General features: G+C 32.0%; 3 protein-coding genes across 3 annotated transcripts; 2 read left to right on the forward strand and 1 right to left on the reverse strand.

Moving 5' to 3' along the window:
- The first annotated feature begins 1 nt into the window (after nucleotide 1).
- On the forward strand, nucleotides 2-1,057 carry LOC112420245 (pentatricopeptide repeat-containing protein At5g28460). Its single transcript, XM_024778998.1, has one exon. It carries the CDS (start codon nucleotides 2-4, stop codon nucleotides 1,055-1,057), a length of 1,056 nt encoding a protein of 351 aa, XP_024634766.1.
- A 1,729-nt stretch (nucleotides 1,058-2,786) lies between these two features.
- Nucleotides 2,787-4,488, reverse strand: LOC25489736 (uncharacterized). The gene is made up of 2 exons (XM_024779276.2): nucleotides 3,664-4,488; nucleotides 2,787-3,287 (listed from the first exon to the last, which is right to left on the reverse strand). Exons 1-2 carry the CDS (start codon nucleotides 4,479-4,481, stop codon nucleotides 3,221-3,223), a joined length of 885 nt encoding a protein of 294 aa, XP_024635044.1. The 5' UTR covers nucleotides 4,482-4,488; the 3' UTR covers nucleotides 2,787-3,220.
- Nucleotides 4,489-13,539: 9,051 nt separating this feature from the next.
- LOC25489737 (pentatricopeptide repeat-containing protein At3g26540) lies at nucleotides 13,540-16,133 on the forward strand. Its single transcript, XM_013605892.3, has one exon. The coding sequence runs from the start codon at nucleotides 13,631-13,633 to the stop codon at nucleotides 15,767-15,769; it is 2,139 nt and encodes a 712-aa protein (XP_013461346.2). The 5' UTR covers nucleotides 13,540-13,630; the 3' UTR covers nucleotides 15,770-16,133.
- Nucleotides 16,134-17,936: the final 1,803 nt, after the last annotated feature.

Raw genomic sequence — 17,936 nt, forward strand, 5'->3', positions numbered from 1 at the left:
GATGAAAGTTGAGAAGAAAAATTGGCCAAACATTGTTACATATAATTGCTTGATTGATTGGTTATGTAAAGCTGGTAATGTCGATAAAACACATGAGCTATTCAGTCGGATGAATGAGGAACAAGTAGAGCCAGATGTGGTCACACTCAATGCATTGGTTAATGGTATGTGCAAAATTGGAAGGGTCGATAGTGCAGTTGAGTTTTTTAACGAGATGAAAGGCAAAGGTCTGGAAGGAAACGCTGTTACTTATACTGCGTTGATATCTGGTTTCTGTGGTGTGAACAATATTGTTAAAGCCGTGCAATATTTTGATGAGATGTTGAGTTCTGGATGCTCACCAGATACAATTGTTTACTATAGTTTGATATCTAGTTTAACCATTGCTAGAAGGATGGATTTGTCACAGTTGAAACAAGTTGGGCTGGGTCTTGATAGAACTTGCTACTATGCTCTTTTAAGTGGATTCCGTAAGAAGAAGAAGCTAGAACAAGTATCTGAAATGCTCAACAAGATGGAAGAAATTGAAGTTAAGCCTGATACTGTCACTTACAATACTTTAGTTTCTTACCTTGGCAAAGCTGGAGATTCTGCAACCGCTACCAAGATGATGAAAGAGATGATTGAAGAGGGTTTTGAGCCATCTGTTTTCGCATATGGGGCAATTATACATGCATATTGTTTAAAGAAGAATGTTGGTGAGGCCATGAAGATTTTCGAGGAAATGTGTTCTACATCTATGGTTCGTCCCAACATTGTGATATACACCATTTTAATAGATGCTCTATGCAAAACTAACAATGTTGAAAAGGCTGTTTCTTTGATGGGTGACATGAAATTAAAAAGTGTCCGGCCTAATACAACTATATATAATGTTATTCTCAAGGGGCTTTGGGATAAGAGAATGTTGCACAAAGCATTTGAACTTATGGACAGGATGGTGGAAGATGCTTGCAGTCCCGACCATGTAACCATGGAGATTCTTACTGAATGGCTTTCTGCTGTTGGTGAAATAGAAAAACTGAAACTTTTTGTCGAAGGGTATCAGGTTGCCTGACTTCCTCTAATCCACCGTCACTTCAAATGTCACTCTTTTAGTAGTAGGCTTGAGCTGAGTCAAAATCCTTAGCATTTAATTGTCTAAGCTCCAAATTATTGTATTCCCTTTGAGCTCATTTTTAAATCATTATAGCTGATTTAAACTTGAATTGTACAAGTAAATTTATATTATGCCAGGTTAAATTAGTGTCATCATGATTTTGTTACATTTTCAAGCCGGTTCCTATTTTAATGGAGTACTCCTGAAAAATTGAAGTACTTCCCTGATGGTTACAGCATTAGACTATTAATGCTTGTTTATGGCCATTCATTGGTCATTGTGCATTGCTGTTACAGGTTTTAGGGATTTAATGTTAAAATTAGTGTAGGTACCCGTGCCATACACGGGTAGATTATCTACCTAAACTTAGATATTAGTTAACGAAAATTTGCATATGTCAGTTTTTAGAAGTGTGGATTTGTTAAAAGTATGGGAGTGATTTAAAATTAGTCTAGGTACCGCTGCATCATGTAGAACTCCGTAAATGCTGGTGTATCCAAAATTACATACCCATGGTTAATGTTTAATGAAAAAATTATAACGAATACATCTTAGGGATTCAACTGCCAGACCCGATTCCATGCTTCTCTTGTTTGCCAGGAACATATCTAATGGTGGACTAGTAAGTTCCTTCTCTGTTTTTTCTTCATGGTTTCCCTTGATCAGTTGTTCTTTATGTTACGTTAATATTGCTTCCTTTTGACTACTCATTGTCATTGTGCCGTGACACATGGTGAACATACAATTCTTTTGACAGGATGGTCGCCTGAAAATGTTGGGAGGGTAGAATTTTTCATGCAACCATAATTAGCCAAAACATACTCAACCTTGAAGAAGGAACCGGAAGAACTGATACAGAAAGAAGTAAGTTCAGTTTTATCGGCTATAACTTAAAACTTCAATACTTATCAAGGGGATTTTTAGTTGTGTAGCCATAGTTTTCCTTCAATTTCCAATATCTCTTCAAGTCCTTGACATAATTACCTTATGTTCTGCATGTTATGCCAACTTCTGGGTCTTATGTTCGATACACAAACCACACTATCCAACTCATCATAGATTCTCATTTTTTTTTTATTATAAAAGATTCATATTCAATTGACATTAACATAGAGTGTCATTTAATATAATCCATAACAAACCATAAACTTAGAATGAATTAGAGTGATTGCAAACTAAGTATAGATTATAATCGGTGACTGGTTAATTAGGAATTAACTAATAAAGTTCCACAACTAACTAAGTAATTGACGATTAATATATAGCTAACTGATAGATAGTCGCACAGAAAACATGGGAATATTGATGGTTTGTGTCAAGTAAGTGAGGCTCTTTCTTTAGGTCTCTCAAGAAAATAACTTGCTATCAATCATGGATGTCGGATTTAAAGTGGTGTGTTTCGAAAAACATATTTATAAAATGATTTGCTGAAAGTTTGCTTTAGACTTAACTAGATGTTCGACCTAAACTCAGTGTTTCTCAACCTCATTTCGTACCATTTGGGATAGATTCCATCAATTTTTTTATAATGCTTTCTCATGTTTTATACTCTCCATCCTTAAATCTTCCTTCCTCCTTTATTTTGTCATAAACTCTACTTTTAATTCTAATTGATGGAACATGGAGACTTAAAGGAACCATTATGTCACATGAGAAGATTCAGTCTAATGTTATTTCAAGAAGTGCATGAGGAAGCAAAGTTGTAGTGTTGCGAGAGCATGACACATTATATTACAGGAATAAAAAAAAAAATTACAATTTACACCGCCTTTTATATCCAGCAAAACTATAATTTATTTTGTTAGGACCTTCAAATAAACATATAAAGAAATATATGTCAAAAACTACAAAGTTGGGATTGGCATAGAACCTCTCATGCCCTGCCATTAAACATGATGATATTTGTACAAGCTTAATCCTTACACATTTTTCAGTAACTCCAGAAGCAAACTTGTCGAATTCAATGGAAGTTACAATGAAACAAGTAGTTCTCAGACTGCTTAAAAAAAAGTTGTTCTCAGATGGCTTGTAGCAGAGTTTATGTGAAAATAAAGCTTGCAAGTGCCATGACTATGATGAAATCACATAGTACTTTGTTTCATCAAAGGCATCGATTATCTTTTACTTTTTTATTTGGATTTTTGGTTTGCGAAACAAAGACCAGCACCGACCTCCACCATTCTCACGCCTGCATTTCATCCAAAAGTTAATTAGTACTCTATGCGACCTTAAATATAAGCAAAAAGGCATGTATGTTGTTCAAATGTCTCCAATAACAAGAATTATTTTCTTAAAATTCTCCAAATCCAACATGGGATTTGATTTGAAGTCCTCTAAAGAAGCATAAAAATGTAACACCAACAACCATGAACATGAAATTCGTATCTTACAGTTACAAACACATATACTGTCAAAAAATTAAAATACAGATACATGTATTTCCTAAGAAACAATTGAATGTTCTGATCTGAAACTATACATGCTATGTTAATAAATTTCACAAAAACAGTCATTTTTATTTTATTTTGAAGTGGTTAATTAATTTGAAGTTGGAAGATACATACCTGATGCTATTGCTTCTTAGTCTTCTGCTTCTGCTGCTGCTATTGCTTCTACTGCTACTGCTAATAGAGCTTTTCATGCTTCCATTACTGTTGCTACTGGATGCTGCACTAGTGTCGTCACTCTCTTTATAAACAGAAGGTGAAGGAGTCTTTTTCCACCACTCCTTTTCCTTATCAGCAGCACCTTTTACTGGTACATCAGAAATTGATGGTCTTGGTGAAACTTTTGACTCCTTTTTCTTCTTCTTTTTATCCTTAGATCCCAAAGAAAAAAAAGGTAACCCTACTTTCAGGTAGAAACCTCGATCACGATCAATTTTCCCATCATTTTTCTTCACATGTACCTTCTTATCATCAATCTTCTTGACACTAGAATTCTTCTTCACCTTATCCTCCTCCTCCTCCTCTGTATTTTCTTCTCTGGTCCTGTGGTGGTGTTCCACAAGATCCTTCAATGAAAGTTCATAGTTGTATTCAGGCATGTTCCGAACCATTTCCATGAGTTCTTTTTGTCCTCTCACTATGGCCTCTGTTCTTGAAACAGGGGAAAGGCTTCTGTAATGTGGAGAATTCATACTCCATCTAGGTTGTTCATCATCCAATTGAGGTTGTTGCGTTGAAGGCCAGAGATTATTAGAATTCGTGGCTTCCCATGTTTCATGTCTGGTTTCATCGTACAAATCAAAAGAATTCTTGGGTTGGTGGTGTTTTCTTGTTGGATCAAGCATGGTTCTGTTGTTTTCTTTTTTGCTCCGTTTCTTCTTGTAGAGGGTGAAAAATGAAATTTGTGTTGTTGGTTTGTTTTGTTTTGAAAGCATAGTTATGGTGATGTGTTCACCGACGTCATAAAGGGTGTTTGATTAAATTGTTGGAAATAGAGATTTTTAAAAGGGACATTAATTGATTGTGGTGAATATTAAATACCGATCTTTAATTTTTTATCCTTAAAGTCAAATTTTTCTAGATGGAATTGGATATGTAGGCCATTTCCTTTCACATTTCTTTGTTTTTTCTTGATTTTTTTTTTTTTTTTAATGTGCCCTTTCCTTCTGGTTTTCTTTTTCATTTATTTTTTTTCTTCCACAAATCAATAGATTTTAAAATACAAAAAAATCTTAGATTAAGGACTTAACTTTTTTGTTCATTATCTAAGGACTTGGCTCACACGGCAATAACCTTCACACGTCCTTTTGTAGGGATGACAATGGGAGGAAATGTCCGATTGGAGTATTTTATAATACTCATCCCCGTATTTGTACTAAAAAAAAAATTAGAAACTCAGATTTTAAGGATTTTGAAATTGAAAATTTATATTTTAAAAAAGAGGAGATGAATGGACAAATTTGATATGTCTATTTGAGTATTCTCAATATTAAAATTTATATGTGCATTTTTATCATTTTGGTTTTATATTTAGTGAAACTTGTTAAAAAGACCAAGAATGAAAATAAATTTAAAAAAATTAAAAGACTAATGCAAAGCAATGGTCAAACACAAAGGACCACAACAATAAATATATTTTAAAATTATGACTTTTTCTTATAATTAAGATAAAATATCCAAACTTTTTCGGTAAAATTATGATTGCAGTCGCTTAAGTTTGACCATTATTTTGAATTGAATTTATTTTTTTGAGTTGATTATTTATGCTACATTATATTTTTATTGTTAAGCCCCTCAATTTTTATTTTTCTTGTTAGTATTTTTAACAAATTTTGTTAAAAAGGTTCGTTTTTAAAAATAAAAAAAAAAGGTTCATGTTAGTAAGTGCACTACGAGCATTGTATAAGGAATGCATAAAAGGAAATCTTATCTTCAAAATATAAGTCAAACACTTTTTAAAATATTAATTACATCATTATCTATGTAAAAAAAATATATATTTTGGCTTTTTAAACAATGCCTTAAAAACAGTTTTTAGCATTTTTCTAAAGAAACTTTTATAAAAAAAATATATTAACTCTTAATGTACAGCGTTTTTTTCTACAATTTATCCTTAGCTTAAAAATGAAATAACTTTATTTGTATACAATTGAATAAAGTTTTACAACTTTTATTATTTTCACCAATAAAATGGAAAAACACTGGCATGACTCTAGTCTTATTTAAAAGGGACGCAGTGAGTATTTAAATGTAACGGCTATTTGTAATTATTTGTTTCTTCATTAAAAGTGTAAGATTCGGATGCTGTAATGTGCCACTGGGAATGTTAATGATTGAATCAAAGACCCACATCAAATGCTGCAATAGATTGATCGTTGAGTGAATCAATAAACTCCCATGAACCATATGATTGTAGTCCTTTACTCCTTTAGGAGTAGTATTGTATTTCTTAATGCACTAACAATCATAGCTATCTTCCCCATTACGAATCTCTCTATTCATCTATCATTATCTTCCTATTATTAAATTTTTCTAATTAGTGATCGCTTAGTAATGCTGCTAACAAATATTATTATTTCCACACACCTAAAAGTCTCACATTTTCTGAAAATTGAGATTAAGGATAGATTATGGAGTACTTTATATTGTACAAGACCCACACTGGAGGCGTTTTTAAATGTACTCCACATGTCATGATGGAAGTGCATCTCCAAAGAGAGAGATATGAGTAGTTTAGTAACTTTAGTTGGTATATGTAAGGCCGTATATGTAAATATCAGCTCTTAAAAGAGTGTCAATGAAGTTCTCATAGTACTTTACTTTGTCAAAAGAATGTTTTCACAGTAAGTAAAATTTGTTCTCATAGTTAGTTGTCCATCCTTTTAAAACACAATTGGTTGGTCTAGTGAGGTTTCTTTGGTCCCTAGTAGTAGTTATTGGCTTAATTTTAGTTTAGGCTTCTAATGTATATTTTATTCTTTTTATGGATAATGGTTGTTAAGACAAGACATCACCCACTACGTCTATGAGGAGATATATATATTTTTTTGTAAGATAGTTAGATAAAATAAAGGTTAAATTGCATTTTTAGTTCTTTAACTATTTAATTAGTATCGTTTTGGTCCCTTAATTAAAATTTGATTTATTTTGGTATCTTAACTTTCTCTCCTTACAAATTTTGGTCATTTCCGTTGGTTTTAATTCAAAAACGTTAGATTTTCTTCATCTTCTTCTCCTCTTCTTCATCTTTATATCATCTCTATCAACCTTCAACAACAAAAATCTGAGAAAAATTCCAGAAGAAAATGAAGAAAACCTAACGTTTTTGAATTAAAACACACGGAAATGACCAAAATATGTAACAGAGAGAAGTTAAGATACCAATATAAATCAAATTTTAATTAAGGGACCAAAGCGATACTAATTAAATAGTTAAAGGACCAAAAACATAATTTAGCCTAAAATAAAATAAAATTGGTGATAATAGTTAGATAAATTTTATTCCCGAATAAACGGATAAGGTGTCATTTATTAGACAATAAATAATATTTAATTGGTCCAGAAGTTCTAGCTCAACTGGTAAAATACCGAAATTGTTAGGCCGGACGCCTTGACGGGGGTTCGAACCCCCGCCCCTCCACTTGTGTGTGTGAGTTTATAATGGCTTTGTCATTTCGTCTATCTACCAAAAAAAAAAATATAATATTTAATTGAAATGAGACGACTACACCCTATAATAGACCACATACATCATTTAATGAATGAATTTAAAATGTTAATTTTTGCTTATAATAGTGACCGGAGGGTTTGGGGTTTAGGGTTATAGACCACATACATCATTTAATGAATAAATTTAAAATGTTGATTTTTGCTTATAATAGTGATCGAAAGGTGTATGAAATGGATGCAAGGGATGACTAATGCCTAGAAGAGGATGCTTGTAGATTCAAGATATATAAACTTGGGTTGGAAATAAGCATGATAGTTAAATTTGAGTACTCATTTCATATTGATTCTGATTTTGACAAGAAAATTTACACTAACTAGTTGATTTGGTTCGGATATACATACATCTTGTAACAAAAGTGAATGCATGTCAATTTTAAAGCTTCAAAGCATCTAAAATGATTTTGTTAAAAGCTATAACTTTGAAACTTTAAAAGTGATATGCGTTCAACCACCTTCCAAACATAGGCACCAATTATTAATGGTGGATTTGGTTAGAAAAATTGCAACTGCCTTTCATGTTAGGGGCTTCTACGGTTCAGTCAAAAAATTGACTTTTTTTGAAAAAGTTATTTTGTTTAGTCAATAGTATAAGTGCCTATGTCATGTCAACTGGTGCCCTGCTGGTAGATCACTCTAAAACTAAACTTTATTTTATTACAAATCAGTCCTCATACAAAATATTAAGGAGAATTTCAATTTTAGTGCACAAATGAGAATATATCTTTAATTTTGATTTAATCAAGGACACAATTGCAGCAATAAGTAAAAATATAATGACACATCTTATGGGCAAATGTGCAATACACCATATAATATGACGTGACATGGATTAAATACACAAATGCTCAATGATTGACCATTTAACTTCACCAGAAAAGTCATTCTCATGACTTCACCATAGAATTTTCCTTCATGTTAACCTTCAACAAAATCGTTTGTTTTAAAGATTAAAATAATTAATACACGGTTAAGTTAAATTTGGATTGTTTTATTAAAAACTTTAATGTGAATAAATTCATTTTGAATTTAATCAATTCATTACTTTACTTTTAATAATGTAAATATTAATCATTAGTATATTGTTAAAGGGGATGAAAATGTTAGCAGCAGAGATCGAACCATGGACCTCATTCTTAAACTCTTTTAGCTTCTCAATCTTATAACTATTGAGTTACACTTTCGGGAACATGATCAGTTCATTTGATTTCTAGAGCAACAAAGTGATACATGAGCTCCTATGCGAAACAAACAATCATGACTTCTGCAGTGTCGATTGATAAGGTGTCAACTTCACAATGACGCATACCGAAATAAGCTTGTATCCGACGGCAAGGCGACATCCGATGTAGGGAAGAGGCAAAGCAAACGGAGGTTGTAGGCCTAAATTTCTTCAAGGAGTAAACAAATGTGTGGTCAGAATTCATGTCCTTCCATAGAGCACGTGAGACATGAAGTCACCCTAGACAAACAACCTATTTTTCTGGAGGGTTAATAGTGCTTTTTACCCCTGTAATATAGGTCATTTATGGTTTTCGCCCCTATAAAATTTTGGTTTGATTTGCATCCTTGTAAAAAAAAAAATTCTTTCGGAAAACACCTCTCCCCCATATGACTGTGCATATTTGCTGACGTGGTACACTGTGTGGCATGCTGACTGTGCATATATGTTTATGTGGCGTGACGACCATATAATTAATTTTATTTTTTATTTTTTTAAGGGCACACGTGGCATTTGTGTTTATTTTTTTTTTTAAAAAAATTATAATATAAATTCATTTATATTAGTTTAGAAATAAAATTCAAAAAAATTGAAAATTAATTTTTGAAAATAAAAAAATTCAGGAAATTTTTTATTTATGGATTTTTTTTTTAAATTAAGGAATTTTTTTTATTACGAAAAATATTTTACAAATTTTATATTTTTTGTTTAAAAAATGAACTTTTTAATTTCAAAAAATATGAATTTTTTGAATTTTTTTTCGATTTTTAAATTTTTTAGGAAAAAATATGAATTTTTTTCTTATTTTTTTTATTTTTGAAAATTAATTGTCAGATTTTTTAAAAAATAAAATATGATGTGGACAATTAAAAAAAAAGCCAAGTCACCGCTACATATGTGCATTTGATGAGTTGGATGGAGGAGCGGTGTTTTTCGAAAAAAAAAAAGTTTTACAATGATGCAAATTTAATCGAAATGATCTATATTATAGAGATGAAAAACACTATTAACCCTTTTTTTTTGATAAATTTATCTATTAATTGACATATACCTTGACAATGACATGCATCCGATGAGATAATCAAACATGTGACTTGTTTGTAGCGGCCTCGTGTAGTTGTTTGTTTCTTCTTCCAGTTTTCATGCTTTCTATCTAGAAGTAATTAACAACATGTACGTTGTCATTTGTCAAAAATAACAACTGGAATTCCTCTCCAACGACAATATATTTTTATGGTATTTTAGAAAAAGAAAATTACAATAAAAATAATCTGCGTAGACTTTATGAAAGTATATAATCATCTTACGTATGCCTCAAGATACACAGATATTATATAGATCGACAAAAGTGTGCGTAGAGAAAAAAATTAGCAAAAGATTATTCACCTAATTAATTCTTTTTTAGTTGATGGAGACATAATGGGCAAGTGGCAACAAACAGAACCAAACGATTATGAAGAAATTTTGTACCAAAATAATACTAAACAAAAGCTATAAAGAAAATGTTAAAACTCATCTAGAAGGCAAATTTGCGGAATGTCAAAACGTCGTTATAAGTATCTTTCTCCACGAGTGGCACAAGGACTTCTCTTCAATACAAGTACGTCACACTAGGATATGTACAAATATAACAAACAATTTCTGTGCAATTGCTATTAAATTTTGTGGGATTTCTTACTTCACGACTCTTTATATTTCGTTTTTGATGGGGTGGTGACTGTTGTTCAAGGTTTATTGTCTGATGCACGCATATTAAGAATTCTTTCCCTAGATAAAAAAAAAATAATCTAATATAGTGTGAAACAAATGATATATAATTTACTCTCGAGGTTGATTATTAACCGGTGCGTATTGAAAACATTTGTTAGAAGATTTGAAATTGAATGAATCTCGATTATCTCAAACAATTAGTCTCTTGTTAGTGCTTGCATTTATGCGTGGGGATATTTTGATTTTAAAAGAACATGAAAAAGATATATACCTTGTGAAATAATGGATGAAGAACCTTCTTCAATCGGAACCTTAAAAGGAGAAGATGCCAAACTGGATGAAATATTGACAAATGAGTTGCAATTTCCGCCCACATGATAAAGCTCAAAAGAAGAAAAACATGACTTTAAAAATTAAAAACATTTTTCTATTTTCCACAATTCTAAAAAACACATCTAAAAGTTTTATTTCCCAATGAAACAAAACAAAACAACTGTACTTTTATTCGAAAGTACACATCTAAAAGTTATACTACATCAGAAGTAATTTTAAGGTGGGAAAAGTCCACCCCTTAGAATTTTACGGTAACCTAAAATTTGACTTGCTTAAGTGTTACTCCCTCCGTCCCAAATTGTATGTCATTTTAAAAAAAATATTTGTCCCAAATTGTATGTCACTTTAGAATACCAATAAAACATTAATGTTACTTTTCCTATTATATCCTTAACTATTTATTACTCTTTATTTTTTCAATTTTTTCATTTATCTTTCCGATATCATTTATTAAAGATAATTTTGTAAAACAACTCATAATATATCTTTCATACACAATATTAATTACATTTCTTAATATGTGTGAAATGCTCAAAACGTCATACAATTTGGGACAGAGGGAGTAGGCAAGAAGGACTACTGAAAGCAGAGGAAGTACTAAGGACATAACACTCCATTATTTCTATAAAGCATATAAATCTTTGGCGAATTTGATACCTAACAAAGCAGCCATAATAGGAGGGCTTATATCTAAACTAATATAAATAGAAAAACTGTAAACTAATTCCAAAAATTAAAAATGTCACCAGATCGAATATAATGGGGTTTTTTCTAAATTATCTTTGAAGAATGGTGGATAATTTACCCACCAACCAATGAAAATGAGCAATTTGTTGGTGGGGTCAAGATAGTTTATGGATATCATTTAAAAATGTGCTTATGTGGCTAATGTGTATTGGTTGGGGTAAATTACCCACCATTCTTCCATGGGTACCCTAGTTGTCACCATATAATGGATGTTTTTTTATGTCGTTTTGTGAAATTAAAAATTAAAGATATATAAATTTATTTTTAAAAATTATTTATTTTCTTATTAGTATTAGATGTTGTATTAATATGTCCATGTAAACTTAGTTCAGTTGATAAGAACAATGCATGTAAGGTTGAGGTTCGAACTCTGGACACCACAAAAAAAAATATTGTATTAATATAATATTTGTTTTAAAATTTCTTAATTAATACCAATTTTTTAAAGAACTGCTAAAAAAAGTTATTAGTTTAGTATGCACAAAAAAGAAATAACCGATACTTATTACCTATTAATGTTTTTTTTTAATCAAACTAGACCATCAAAATTGATACTGGGGAGAATCGAACATTATAAATACTTTAAGATGAGTACAATCCAAGATATTAAACTAACCCAAATAGGTTTTATTAGTAATATTAATAATGTTATATAGGTCAACGTCATTTGTTTGATATTACATACATATTGAAATATGGATCAATAAAATATAAATAAATCAAATTCAAATTACTCACGTAGTTGTTTTATTTATTCTTTGGGTTACAATGCTAAGAATAATATATATATATATATATATATATATATATATATATATATATATATATATATATATATATATATATATATATATATAAAATAAGCCTTTGTCCTCGTGAGTTTAACTCAGTTTGTAAGAACAACACATAATATATATAAGATCTGGGGTTCAAACCTCAACCACCACAAAAAATTATACAACCCTCTCCATAGTTTCTAGAGATCTGATAAGTTTGACAAAGAAAGAAGTGTGATCATTATAATTATTATTATTATTATTACAATTACTTTTATTTATTTATTTGATGTCAGATGAGTGTATACTTTTCTTTTTCTAATAATGAAATTGCATTAAATACCAAAAAATGATGGAATTCACGCCAGAGGAATTATTACAAATAAGAATGCCTAATAAAGGAAAAAGAAATTCCATTACAGTTAAGTTTAAAGAATTAGAATGAGCTCGATGTGAGAGCAAATTTGCACCTTTATTCGTGTCTCAAACAATATGATGCAACTCAAGTCAAGATTCATGTTAGGAGTTTAGAGAATGCAAAGGATGTTTGCAAGTACAAGTTGTAGATAAGAAATATTTGTGTAACCACGTGCAACTTTAGAATCGGAATCAATTAACACATGTTGCAAGTGTTGGGACCGAATAAGCCGAAGGCCAAAAGAAATGCTCACAATTCAGGTATAAGAGTATATGTAGAGATAATTTTACACATAAAACCCACCACAAATTTACTCGGTTGATCACAAATCAACCCCCTACAAGTCGAAGTTCTATTGCTGGTAAAATATAATCCATCAACATTGAGAAAATACGAGCATGTTCCTATGATCCTATCCTTCGAAAGATCCCACACCATGACTCCAAAGAAAATATACCAATCCCAAGTAAATTATCATTCTCCTTACACGTTAAGTTCCATTCAATCCAAACAAAAAGATCGAGCCTGGAGAACTAACTCCAATATTCTTCTTTTATGACCCTTGACCAAAGCTCCTTAGTGTCCTCACAATCTCTTAGAATATGTAAAGTCGATTTCGAATAAGTACTTAATATATTATGTGATACTTACAAAGACTAAGCCAAACTAATTCAAGTAAGTACTTACTCCCTATATCCCTTAATGTAGGCATCCATTGCCTTTTTCACATTTCTTAAGAAATGTTGTCTGTGTAATTAATGTGTCTGTTTTGTGTGTTAATATTACCAAATTGTCTTTTGTTTGTATGTGTATTAAACTTGGTTTTTCATATTTCAAGACAAGTTATTAGTATTAATTAGGGGTATGTTTAGGAAAAATAATAAATGCATCTAATAATTTGAAAGGAGGTTTATATTTAGGGATAAAAATAAAGTCAAACGAAGGCTTAGATATAGGGACGGATGAAATATTTTCCATGATGAAAGCTTCTCTCATTTTATCAAGAGTTCTGAATTAAGTTATGCAATTTGACCAAACATCAGCCTTTGTATAAGGATGACTTTTTTAGGTCAAAACACGTACAAATAGAAGGTCAAAGATTCGTCATTGGTGAAAAAATTGTACATTTTTGTTTGTTAAAACTACCCATCTATGAGTGATCGCCGATTACCCATTCGTTCCTATGGCAGTAAAATGTCGCTGCTTCTGCGTCGAACCAACTCCCCCACCACGAACCACCACCACCCACCCACCACCACCACCATCACCTTCACCACCGCCACCCAAGTTGAAGTAATCCAATCAATCCTCAACTGTCTAAAATCTGGCCACATCCAAAAAGCCGCATCCATTCTCTTTGACTTCCCACTACCCTTCCCTCACTCTCTCTACGCCCATTTCTTCCGTCACTGTCGCTCCCCAAAATCCATCGCCGCTGCCCATAAAGTCGAGTTCCACTTAGTTGCCACCACTCGCAATCCACCTATATTCCTCCGCAACCGTGCACTTGAAGCTTATGCGAAATGCTCCTCTCTTCATGATGCACAGGAACTGTTTGATGAAATGCCTCAACGAGATGGTGGGTCATGGAATGCTTTGATTACTGCTTATTCTCGATTGCGGTATCCAGATGAAGCGATTTCTTTGTTTCTTTGGATGAATAAGGATGGTGTTCGCGCCAATAACATCACATTTGCCAGTGTTCTTGGGTCGTGTGCTGATGTTTATGAGCTTTCTCTGTCACAACAGGTTCACGGGCTTGTTGTGAAATTTGGTTTTTCGAGCAATGTGATAATTGGGAGTGCTCTTGTTGATGTTTATGCTAAATGTGGGATTATGGTTTATGCTCGCAGGATGTTTCATGAAATTCCTCGTCCAAATGCTGTTACTTGGAATGTTATTGTAAGACGGTATCTTGATGTTGGTGATGCAAAGGAAGCTGTTTTGTTGTTCACGCGCATGTTTTCTGATGGAGTTAAGCCGTTGAATTTCACATTCTCTAATGCTCTTGTTGCTTGTTCTAGTATGCATGCACTTGAGGAAGGGATGCAAATTCATGGGGGGGTTGTGAAATGGGGACTTCATGAGGATACTGTTGTTTCGAGCTCGCTAATCAATATGTATGTCAAGTGTGGTGAATTGGAGAATGGTTTTCGGGTTTTTCATCAGCTTGGTTCGAAAGATTTAGTGTGTTGGACTTGCATTGTGTCAGGGTATGCAATGAGTGGGAAAACTTGGGACGCAAGAAAGCTTTTTGATCAGATGCCTGTACGAAATGTGATATCGTGGAATGCTATGTTGGCTGGATATACCCGATTCTTTAAATGGTCTGAGGCATTAGATTTTGTTTGTTTGATGCTTGACACTGTAAAGGACTTGGACCATGTCACTCTTGGTTTGATGATAAATGTGTCTGCTGGCCTTTTGGATCATGAAATGGGGAAACAGCTTCATGGATTTGTCTATCGACATGGTTTCCACTCAAACCTTATGGTTGGCAATGCCATTCTTGACATGTATGGTAAATGTGGGAACTTGAACAGTGCCCGAGTTTGGTTTAACCTGATGAGTAATTGGCGTGACAGGGTTTCTTGGAATGCTTTATTGGCCAGTTGTGGCCTTCATCATTCAAGCGAACAAACACTGACAATGTTTTCAGAGATGCAATGGGAGGCAAAACCAAGCAAGTATACTTTTGGAACCCTTTTGGCAGCATGTGCAAATACTTATTCGCTACACCTCGGCAAGCAAATTCATGGATTTATCATTAGACATGAATTTCAGATAGATAGTGTAATCAGGACTGCTTTGATTTACATGTACTGTAAATGCTACTGTCTTGAGTATGCTGTTGAGATTCTGAAAGGGGCGGTTTCTAGGGACGTGATAATGTGGAATACCTTAATTTTGGGATGTTGTCACAATCATAGGGGAAGAGATGCACTTGAACTTTTTGGGATAATGGAAGCAGAAGGCATCAAGCCAGACCGTGTGACCTTTGAGGGCATTCTTCTTGCTTGTGTTGAAGAAGGCCTTGTTGAGTTTGGCACTCAATGCTTCGAGTCTATGAGCAATGAATACGGTGTCCTGCCTTGGTTGGAGCATTATGGCTGCATGATTGAACTCTATAGTCGGCATGGATACATGGATGAGCTCGAGAGTTTTATGAAAACAATGACAATAGAGCCTACTCTTCCCATGTTGGAACGAGCCCTTGATGCTTGTCAGAAAAATGACTCCCCAATACTGGGAAAATGGATTGCAAAAAAAATTCATGAATTTGAACATTGATTGAATTCAACTTGCAGAATGCGTGCATCATAGCAGAGAGTTTATCTATGTCTTGGCATAAGGGTCATAAGTCAGACAGCAAGTATAAGAGAATCTTTTAGAAATATATCATATTTATCACAAACCAAACCCTGTGTTGATATACCATAAACTGATAGAAATTACATTACGTCATTAGGATTAGGCATGTTGATATTCGATAAACTAATATGGGTACACACTTAAATGACAAAATGATAACTAAGGTAGTGAACTCCTTCAATTTGTAATAGCTGATTTCACGGAGGGTTATTAAGACATAATTTGATCATAGTTCAAAGTATATAGCTAAATTTCATAACCATATTAGCTGTTCCTTCGTTTACTCTGTTATCAATATCATGGGTGCTTTGGCATTGTAGCTTATATTGGCTAAGCCATATCCTACTCTCAATAGGACGTGCTTAGAGAGGCTAAAAGAAATCAAGGGTACCATTAATTTAGTTTGTTTAGAACACCAAAAATCTTAAGACTTGTCTTTTATGTGCATGCGTGCGTGCAAATAAATCTTGTATAACCTATTATGAACATTATTATACATTTTTATATTATAAGAGTACACAAATTTGTTTATTTTGTAACATCGTTATTGATGTCATGCATAAACACATTACAGAAATTAAATATTGCGTAAATACAAAATATCAAAAATATATGGTAGCTCAAATAAAATATTCTATTTCATCTTTATCCTCTCATTTTCTTTGCTCCTACTGCCAACCTGCTTTGAGATGGGGTTCCACCTATAAATATTTTTCTTTCTATCTTCATCCTCCTTCAAACTTTGATAACCTCAAAATGCACATGCGATGATGAAGAGGATGAACAAAAAAGCAAAAAACATGACATCATTTCCTTTATATAGGTCTAACTTTCCTTGATTAGATCATATATATGAACTTCATCCTAGTTATTTTAACCAAGTAATCCGGTTGAACACTCTTTTATGCGATTGAATTCTTAGTATTATTTTGTTATTAATGTTTTTATACGTTAACGAATGTTAATAAATCAATGTATGTGTTGGACGATTATTAACTATATATTTTGATACATGATATAGATGAACGACACCCGTGCTTCTTTGTACTCTGTTTTTCTTCTTTGCTGACCAGGACGCATCTTGTGCAGGTTATACTAATAAATTTTGCCGACGTTAATATAATAGTTTTAGAGATATCGTTAACTTTCTTAAAAACCTTTAATGATTAGATACTCACCTAAACATTAGAAGATTGTGATCAGAAAAGAGAATTAAGCATCAAATACATCATGCTTAGCTATTTTTTTTTGAAAGGTGCTTAGCTATTTTGTTAAATAGGCGTAATACTAATGAATTTATTGTCGTAATTTAGACACGTTTACCAAATAGCGAAGAAGAAGGGATTAAAAAATGACTTAATCGCATTTCTTTAGTGATTGAAACAATCATTGTGTAGACAAATAAATTACTTATTTTATTACTTGCTAAACCAACCGTCATATATGGGTTTAAAATGATCTTAGTGGATCAAAATACATTTTGATACACTATATTTTCTATGATTTGATAAATAATTCAATTATACATTTAATTATATTAATATATCAATTGTAATAAAATAATCAATATGATAAATAAAATTATTTACCTTGAAAGAAAATTAAATCTTTGTCTGAAAAATAACAACCACATATTTTTTTAGTTGTACAAAATGATTTTTTAATTTTTTTTTTTGAAATTAATTCAAATTTTGTGGTTTTGGGAAAAAAAACTATTTATAATATTCTAAACAAGTCTAAAAAAAAGGCAAGTTCTATGGTACAACTAACAATTTGAGTGTATTGGTACACCAAATCCTTAAATTAATAGTTAAATGAGTTATTTTTTGTAGGAAAAAGTTATTTTCTATCACCTATAATTATAATAACTAAATCTTATTTACCAAAAATGTCAACACAATAAAATTTGATTTTTCTGAATTCTTATTACTTATAATAGAGAATTTTGAGTATTTTTTACAATAAAATGTAAAAAAATTAGTATGATTTTTATAAAAAATGAAATGATGTTTTTTTTCTTCATATAAAATGATATTTTCTAAAATATATATGTCAACAAACACCTATTTTCTTCATAAAAAATGAT

The sequence above is a fragment of the Medicago truncatula genome, chromosome 3 (assembly GCF_003473485.1).
Source record: "Medicago truncatula cultivar Jemalong A17 chromosome 3, MtrunA17r5.0-ANR, whole genome shotgun sequence".
NCBI lineage: Eukaryota > Viridiplantae > Streptophyta > Magnoliopsida > Fabales > Fabaceae > Medicago > Medicago truncatula.

Coding starts and splice junctions, on each gene's coding strand:
- LOC112420245 (XM_024778998.1), top strand. CDS start 2: ATGAAAGTTGAGAAGAAAAATTGGCCAAACATTGTTACATATAATTGC.
- LOC25489736 (XM_024779276.2), bottom strand. CDS start 4,481: ATGCTTTCAAAACAAAACAAACCAACAACACAAATTTCATTTTTCACC. Junction 3,288..3,663: donor CTAAGAAGCAATAGCATCAG/GTATGTATCTTC, acceptor GATGAAATGCAG/GCGTGAGAATGGTGGAGGTC.
- LOC25489737 (XM_013605892.3), top strand. CDS start 13,631: ATGAGTGATCGCCGATTACCCATTCGTTCCTATGGCAGTAAAATGTCG.